Source organism: Alosa pseudoharengus, unplaced genomic scaffold (genome assembly GCF_046254945.1).
Source record: "Alosa pseudoharengus isolate Yale_2024_CS ecotype anadromous, Long Island Sound unplaced genomic scaffold, YU_APseudo_1.1 YU_APseudo_1.1_scf_1, whole genome shotgun sequence".
In the NCBI taxonomy this organism is placed as follows: Eukaryota; Metazoa; Chordata; class Actinopteri; order Clupeiformes; family Clupeidae; genus Alosa; species Alosa pseudoharengus.
In genome coordinates, this window is record NW_027468564.1 from 8,906,656 (window position 1) to 8,915,602 (window position 8,947).

General features: G+C 42.9%; 1 protein-coding gene and 1 pseudogene across 1 annotated transcript; both read right to left on the minus strand.

Moving 5' to 3' along the window:
- Window positions 1-1,560: 1,560 nt before the first annotated feature.
- Window positions 1,561-8,614, minus strand: LOC143116918 (NLR family CARD domain-containing protein 3-like; annotated as a pseudogene).
- On the minus strand, window positions 4,020-5,934 carry LOC143137256 (uncharacterized). Its single transcript, XM_076297572.1, has 3 exons — window positions 5,407-5,934; window positions 4,980-5,108; window positions 4,020-4,546 (listed from the first exon to the last, which is right to left on the minus strand). The coding sequence occupies exons 1-3, from the start codon at window positions 5,804-5,806 to the stop codon at window positions 4,377-4,379; spliced, it is 699 nt and encodes a 232-aa protein (XP_076153687.1). The 5' UTR covers window positions 5,807-5,934; the 3' UTR covers window positions 4,020-4,376.
- Window positions 8,615-8,947: the final 333 nt, after the last annotated feature.

The following is an 8,947-nucleotide window of genomic DNA, read 5'->3' on the forward strand; positions in this document are numbered from 1 at the left end:
TAAATAAAGATGAACAGAACTGAAGTGAACATTTACACACATACATACACATACACACACCTGAAAGATTTGTAATGTTATAAGTGGACAATTGTATACATATAAGAAATTTATTTATGCCACACCATCAACCACAATCCTGTAATAAAGATGGAAGTTGAGAGGACTTCTAACTAACTAAGACCTATTCACAAACAATCCTAAGCCGCTTTGTGGCATTTCACGTCACGTTGCGATGTTCTCAATCGCGAGGGAATAATTGTGCATTGTAGGCCTAAAAACTTTTACCTAGGAGTTTTCTCTTAAAAGTTATTCACAAAGCCTTTCAGACCTACTCTTAGTAAGGAAAAGTCTTAACTCTAGTTCTGTTGCTATGGTTGACATCATTACTCATGCACGAGCTTGATTGAAGTGACCATCTTGATTGGCAAATGATTATAATGCGGGAATGATGGTAAAAACCTCCCCTATGATGATGAGAGTGACAGGTGACAGGTCTTGCTGGTGAGAATGTGTGCACTACACAAGTGCTGTGGAGGATGCACAATCATTAATAAATGGCCTAAATGAATAAAGAGTAAGACAAAGCAAATATCCTAGCAGCATAATGAAATACAGTAGGCCTATCTTTGCAGTTTGAAGCAGTATCTTTGCAACAGGTTTTAAATGATTCTTTAAGAAGACACATAGGCCTACATTGGCAAAGAGGAGAAACAATTTGATTCACAATAAAACGTTACATTTAGTTTACATGCAATGAATGGTTTTGGTTGTTGGGGGCGTTATTGCATCCCTTAATTACAATGCACAATTATTCCCTCGCGATTGACAGCTCCTGGAACCGCATGTTCATTTCAAAGCATCGGCATCGTGACATAACTGTCCTCTCGACTTTTTTTAAGCTGTCCCAGACTTAGGTGCTACTTTTAGGGCTCAAATGCTTTGTGAGTTACTTAGTCAAAAAAATTAGGAGTCCTAAAGTTACGAGTGACACACCCATTATTTTTAGGAGTTTATCCTAAATTCGGCAGTTAGGAGCTACTTTTAGCCTTAAAATTCTTTTGTGAATATGGGCCCTGGAAAAGATCCCATTGACGCCTGTCAAAGAACAGGTTAGTCTGGGTTCACCCCAGCTAGTAGTAGACTAGTAGCCTGGAAAATCTAGACCCTGATAATCTAGAAAGATTAAGGGTCTGGCAAAGAACAATGTAATGGCCCAACTCGAGGGGTGGCAACAAGCATGCATTTAAAAATCTCACTGCACGCAATTGGATAACACTAGACCATGTTTACTCTGAATTATTTCGGACTTCGACGCAATCGGATAACACTACGACCAATGTGTACTGTCCTCCAACGTTGCAGCGCTGTCTTCATCAGTTTAGCTGGTTTCCCGGAATGTTGGGGTAAAAGTAACGTGCATCATTGCTCTTTGCCATTGTGTCTCGCAGAGACAATTCCATTGTGCTCTCGCGAGAACTCTGGATTTCCAAGGTAGTAGACTAGTGAGTTAACATTATATTTAGTCGCTATAGTTAGCACAGTCTCTCCATCAGAAACTCACCGTGCCTTTCTGCAGCACCTCACAGCTGGGATCAGTCTCCTACGTCCCTCATCTGATGTGTTGTATTTCTTCAGGTCAATCTCATCCAGCACATCCTCAGACATCAGAAGCATGTGGGCCAGTGCTGAACAGTGGGCAGGAGACAACTTCTGTTTGATGTTCTTTGGTGATGACAAGTATGTCTGAATTTCTTTGTGCATGGAATCATCCTTCATTTCAAATAAGCAGTGGAAAAGATTGATGCATCGTTCAGGAGAGAGACCTTCTCTGTTGAGCTTCTTCATGTACTGACATGTTTGCTTGATGCTATTTGAGCTGTTGTGTGTGTGGTTCAGTAGACCTTGCAGAAGTCTGTGATTGCTCTCCAGAGAAATGCCCATAAGGAAGCGAAGGAATAGATCCAGGTGTCCGTTCTGGCTCTCCAAAGCCTTATCAACTGCACTCTTAAGTAAAACATGTAGGTTGTCTTTTAATCCTAGTGCTGATTGAAGAGAAGATAAAAATGATGGTTCATCATGAAGTTCATCTCTCTGCTCATCACTGATGAGGGATTTCAGAGCTTCAAGGTTCTTAGCCAAATACGAGTGAAACACAAAGCACACAGCTGCCAGAAACTCCTGGACACTAAGATGCACAAAGCAGTAGACTTTCCTCTGGTGAAACACAGATTCTGTCTTGAAGATCTCGGTGCACATACCAGAGTACACTGAGGCTTCACTGACATCAATGCTATCTCTTTTCCACCAATATGAACCAGGTGCTGGTTCTGGGCTGGTGCTTATACCAGTTCGGTGCTGGTTCCACTCGCCAGATTATCTAAGAACTAGTCGATTTTCCACAGACTGCGAGCCAGCGTAGGGCTACGTCTTTAAGTCACTGCTTGCACCTCCGTTGTCCTAGCAACGCGTCATGAAGTCATCAATCATAATAAACAATGGAGGACTACATACCAATGCTTTTGCTCCTGGCTTTACAAATTCACACTGGAATTCGGAGACGCGCTTTGACAACTCTTCGTGACCGCTATGGACAGCGGATACGTTCAAGAAGAAAGGTAATTTATTTTGCATGTTTTGACTATTATTATTATAACATTTTGCAGGCATGCGATGGCAACATAACATATCAATGCTCTAACGTTAGCGTCAAGCTTACTGCTCATAGTTCAAGTAGTGTATTGTCATGTAGCTGCTACTCATAAAGGGAATTATAAATAATGAAATGTATGCGTAAGAGTGTTTTGGGTGTGTGTGTGTTCTTGGTGTGTGTGTGTGTGGGGGGGGGGGGGTCGTGTCGTGGATGTAATAACGTTACTGTACAATACTGTACAATTTTCGTTTCTCATCACAATACCATAACCTATCTGTAAACAAACCAAATGATACAGGATTTTGCCTTTGCAGATTGTATTAAGGCTGAGGGCAACGAGGAGGACACATGCTGTTTGGGCATACCCCCTATCACAAACCTGGTGGGACACAGTTGTGCCGGCTTTCACCCCTACACAGTTTATTCGAAACTTTCGAGTGTCCCGGGAGTCATTTGAATACATATGCCATAAGGTCAGGCATCTCATGGTCAAAATGAACACCAATTACCGTATGGCTGTTCCAGTTAGAAAACGTGTAGCAATTGCTCTCTGGAAGCTGGCTACCGCCGGCATTGAGTATAGAACCATTGGCCACCTTTTTGGGCTAGGTATAAGCAGTGTTTAACTGTGTTCAGGATTTCTGTGACTCTGCTATAAGGGTCTTGCTCTCTAAACACATCACCACTCCAGATGCTGCTAAGCTGGTTGAAATGGCCACCTTCTTCAATAACCGCTGGAGAATGCCACAGTGTGTTGGTGCAATAGATGGAAGCCACATCCCAATCATTGCACCCGAGGAGTATCCCCGTGACTATTTTAACAGGAAAGGGTGGCACTCGATTATATTGCAAGGAGTTGTGGACGGCAAAAGACTGTTTTGGGATGTGTGTGTGGGCTATGCAGGGAGTGTGCATGATGCAAGAGTGCTAAGACAATCACATTTGTGGGGGCAACTAAGTGATGGGGAATTACTTGGACAAAACAAAAAGATAATCTCTGGCATTAATGTTGGACACTACCTCATCGGTGACCACGCTTACCCACTGCAAAATTGGCTTATGAAGCCCTTCTCAGACACTGGAAGACTGTCACCTGAACAACGCACCTACAATTACAGATTGAGCAGTGCGCGTTCGGCTGTAGAGATGGCTTTTGGAAGGTTAAAGGGACGTTGGAGATGTCTCCTCAAGAGAAACGACTGCAAGCTGGAGCTCAGCAAGAAAATGACCTTGACCTGCTGTGTGCTTCATAATATTTGTGAAGAGCATGGTGACAGATACATTGAGGATCGCAGAGACAGGCAGTTAGACATTCAACCTCCAAATCAGGTATTACCTGAGCATAGTGAGCAAGAAGGGGCAGATATTAGAGCAGCCTTAATGAACTATTTCAGTATAGAGGAGTGATTTTCATACATCATTACTGCCAGTTACCTGTTTTGTGTTGTGGTACATGTACAGTATCTGTTGATTTATCCCTGTAATTTTGGATAGGTAGTTAATGTGGAATACATTCATGAAATTATTTTAACCGGTTGTGCCGTGTGTGTTGTGCCAAATGAGGTTTGTTTGCACGGCACATTCACACATTCACATATTCAAAACTGTTTTTTGGAATAGGGAAGGGTGAGAATGTTGGTAAATATATAAACATGTGTTTATTGGCATTAACAATCAAATAAATAAATAAATAACATATTTATTAAATTATAAACAGTATTCTCTATTTGTTTGCTTGCGCCTCCATCACTGCCACCATGCGCCCCATGAGCCCAAGCAGAGCGCTTGTGTCTGCCTCCATCTTTGCTGCCATGTCCTTGTTGAGCTGCAAGAACTTATCGTCAGCCTTCTCCATGTAGTCCAACAGCTCCTCATTGTCACGCTTTCTTTTTGCTGTGTAGAAAACAAACAAACCAAACCAAAATGTGTGATTAGATGACAATGTCAAACTATCTACCACCAGAGCATAGTTGCTGTAATATAAATGCATCTTGTACTGTACTGTGCACTACTAGTACAAGTCCACACATTACTGCAGATAAGCTACAGTTTGTTTTACATTGGCTGCCACCATAATTGAACAATTTCTAACAAAATCTGCAAACAATGCACCTGCATGTTGACCATAATCTACCGTTTCAGTAGGACATACTGACCCTTCATTTTAAGAAACTAGGTTAAATGCTTGGAGGCAGGAGGCATAAAGGGCAGTAAGTAAGTAAGTAAAGGTTAAATGCTTGTTGGACAATATACGCAATGAGGTAATGTATAAAATGTAGGCCTAAACATTAAGGAAACACGGAATACATAGCACAAAATATTTTACCTCGTTTGGCTTGCCGTGATGACATGGAGGCAGATGGTACCGGACGCGGTGAGCTGCAGTCCTGTGGTGGTGGTGGTGGTGGTAGCTCCGTATCATCAACATCCCCTTCCTCACCAGTGACAGACAACTCTAAAAAAACAAAACAGGGAACAGAGTTTGAAAGCACAGACTGAAATAAGTCCAACACACTTATTCAAATTTCTGCTTTTTGTAATGCAGTCATAACGTTAGTAAATGCCTTATGAAAACGTTAACGTTTAGCAACTGTAACCAAGGTAACCAAGTAGCTTCTAGGCTAAGTTTGCTAGCGGTAGCTTGCTACATTTTGCTTGTTGTCGTAACTATAACATTGTAACAATACATAGCTGGCTACACAGTTTTTTAAAAAACATGAGTGACATTGAAACATATGAAATATAAGACCCACCTGAAGCATTGGAATTTTCTGCCTCTCCATTCACCATAGCCTCTAACAAGGCTGTGGCTGTGGCAGAGTTCAGTGCCCCGGTGGTTTGGCATGCCGGCCGGTCGCCAAGTATGGAGTCCAGGACGTCGAAATGTGGGGATTTTCGTTGACGACCGCTACCACTTCGCCCAAGCTCCCTTTTTTGGTCCCGATAATCTTTTTTTAATTTTTTAATTTTGTTTATCAACTGGTCTACACTCCTCTGGTAACCCGCTACAGACATTTCATTTTCTAGCTTTTCAAAGATTGGTTTTGTCCGCACAGCTCCTTCCAATTTACTTTGAATTTCTGTGGAGGACCACAAAGCCAGCAGACAGTTTGTTTCCTCCACAGACCACGGTTGTTTCTGTTTTCCGTCCATTAGTTCTACCCAAAGTAACAGCTGAGCAAACGTTAACAGCTGTTTAAAAAAAAATGGCGTCGCAAAGTTTTTGTTTTAGAACTAGGTAGCCTACGTCACAATCTCCCCCAGCACCTGACGTAAGCGGTTCTTATCTCTAGACCAGTTCAGAGTTGGTGCTGAGCTGGAACCTGTTTTGTTGGCCCAGAACCAGGTTTATTTGTGTGGAAAAGCAAAGAACCGGTTCGATATTTGGCACTGACTCCGAACCAGCACCAGAACTGCCTTGGTGGAAAAGAGATATGCCACACTCTCTCAGGTCTTCCTCATAAAACATGAGGTTGCCATTCTCTAGATTATTGAAAGCCAGTTCTGCCAGCTTCAGTACAATGTTTCTCTGAGATTCCAGAAGTTTTTTTGTATCTGTTTCAGGTCCACTCTGATACTTCTGATCCTTTCTTGTGGTCTGGATGAGCAAGAAGTGTATGAACATTTCAGTCAGCTTTTTGGGAATGTCTTTGATGTTTTTCTTTTCCAGCATCTGCTGAAGTACAGTGGCTGCAATCCAACAGAAGACTGGAATGTGGCACATAATATGGAGACTCCTGGATGCCTGAATATGTGAGATGATTCTGTTAGCCTGACTATCATCACTGATTCTCTTCCTGAAGTATTCTTCCTTCTGTTGGTCATTGAATCCTCGTACTTCTGTTACCTGGTCGATGTACTGAGCAGGAATCTGACTGGCTGCTGCTGGTCGTGAGGTTATCCAGATGAGTGCAGAGGGAAGCAGAGTTCCCTGAATGAGGCCAGCGATCAGAACATCCATTGATGATGTTTGTTTCACATCAGACAACTTACTGTTCTGTTCCAGCTCCAGAGTCAACCGACTCTCATCCAAACCATCAAATATGAACACAACCTGACAGTCTTTGTATCCTTCACCATCATTCAGCTCCTTCAGCTCAGGGTGGAAGTCCAGTGAAGACTATACTGATCACCCTTGACTAAATTAAGCCCACGGAAAGAAAGGGGAAACATAAAATCTACATCCTGATTGGCTACCCCATCTGTCCAGTCAAGAATGAACTTTTGCACTGAGACTGTTTTTCCAATGCCAGCAACACCTTTGGTCATCACAGTTCTAATGTGCTTCTCCTGTCCAGGTAAGGGCTTGAAGATGTCATTGCAGTTGATTGGTGTGTCTTCTGTGTTTTGAGATCTGGATGCTGACTCTACCTGCCAAACCTCATGTTCCTTATTCACCCCTTCACTCTCTCCCTCTGTGATGTAGAGCTCTGTGTAGATCTTATTGAGGAGTATCTCAGCTCCTGGTTTGATGATGCCTTGAGATATGTTCTCAAACCTCCTCTTCAGACTGGCTTTGTGATTCTTTATAACTCCTCTCAGGTCCTCATCTGTTTAAAAATGACAGCATTTGAAAATTACAATTGTTCAGTTTGATAACATTACTTTACTTTTCAGAAAACTATTAAATCAATACAATGTTTCAAATGCACTGTTCAATCCCTGCACTGTTCACTTTTGCACTACCACCATTGCACACACTCAACCATAGCCCCTTAACATGGTCAATGCATTACATCAGTGGTTCTCAAATGGGGGTATGCGTACCCCTGTGGGTACGAGAAGGCATTCCAGGGGGTACGTGAGATTTTAAAATATACATATATTTAAAAAGTAGAATCCATGCAAAAATACTTTAAAAACAATAATAAATATTTCAGGAAAATATAAGTTCATAAAATTAATTTTATATTTCAGTAGGCTATTCAATTTCATTATCCTAAAAACCCAGAGTCCCCCCCCCCCCATACCAGGATGGTTCGACCCAACCTGTCACATGCCACCCACCATCACCTGTCAATCATTGTCAAAACGGAAACGATGGAGTCGTGGTTGAAGCGTAGCGGTAATTCTTGTGAAAACACGGAGGGACAAGTGGCAAAGAAGGCCAAACCAGAGTCTTGCAAAATTCCGGCTGTATCTTGAAAAATATGTTTTATTGCTCTGTTTTAAGTCTTTTTTTCTCAACTAAAAATGCTTTGTGCTGGTTAGGGGGTACTTGGCTGAAAAATTATTTCACAGGGCGTACATCACTGAAAAAGGTTGAGAACCACTGCATTACATGGTCAGTCCATACCAGACCTTTGTAATCACTTCAATCGCTCTTTAATTTTTACATTTCTGTGAGTGATTTTTATGTATGTGAGATATACTGTATGTGTGTATGTATGTTTGTTGTGTTATGGTTGTATACGCTACTGGATGTCTAAAATTTAACCCCGGGATGAATAAAGTATTGATAGAAAAAGCCAAAATGTCCAAAATGTGTACTCACCTAGTTCCCTCTTTCTGCCTGGTGTATGTTCAGTGTGCAGGTGTCTTCTGCTGTTGATCAGGCCTGTGTGTTCACCCTGTGTGCTCATATCTGTGTGTTCATCCAGAGGAGGCTGTAGAGGAGGTTGGGTTCTGCATGTCTTCCCACACTGGGGACAGGCTTGGTCTCCTGGTAGTCCAGGCTGCTCCCAGTAGCTGTTGATGCACTGCCTGCAGAAACTGTGTCCACAGGTGGTGATGACTGGGTCCCTCAGTACCTGCTTACACACTCCACACCTGGACTGATCCTGGGTCAGATCAGCACTTAATCTGCAAGAAATTGAGCACAGCGTTAGTTCTGGCAGGCCACGGTGTCAAGCCAAGCTGTCAAGCTCAGCTGGTTGATCAGCTGGCCTGTCAGCTGAGAGTACCCTTAGCTCGTCATTGGCTGAGCGGCATTTAGGCCCTACTTTTAAGCTACTCTAACATGGCTGGGATTGCCGTTCCCTTTGCAAGCCACTCTGCTATAGAGCCTACGCGTCTTCATGAGAGCTACGTTTATACTGTCATTTGTGCTCACCTTTCTTGTTATGGCAAACATCGAGGGGGATGATCACTGGTCAGCTGATTGCATCCTGGATACTCAACCGCCTCAAGCCACCGAGGTAGAGGAGCCGATCGGAGACGAGAATGCCAAACGCCGAAGCTCTCGCCTGGCTAGTAAACAAACCACCTCTTTAAGCGAGTGGCCGCTTCCCCGTCTCCTCGAGGCCTTGTACGAGCACAACATTCCCACTCCGGTCGGCGCTTCCCACAAAGAGC

Excerpts from the sequence above, each read along its gene's own strand:
- LOC143137256 (XM_076297572.1), bottom strand. The coding sequence starts at position 5,806 with ATGGACGGAAAACAGAAACAACCGTGGTCTGTGGAGGAAACAAACTGT. Across the intron at positions 5,109-5,406 it reads AGAAAATTCCAATGCTTCAG|AGTTGTCTGTCACTGGTGAG; the intron begins GTGGGTCTTATA and ends TTGTTTTTTTAG. Across the intron at positions 4,547-4,979 it reads ATCACGGCAAGCCAAACGAG|CAAAAAGAAAGCGTGACAAT; the intron begins GTAAAATATTTT and ends TTTTCTACACAG.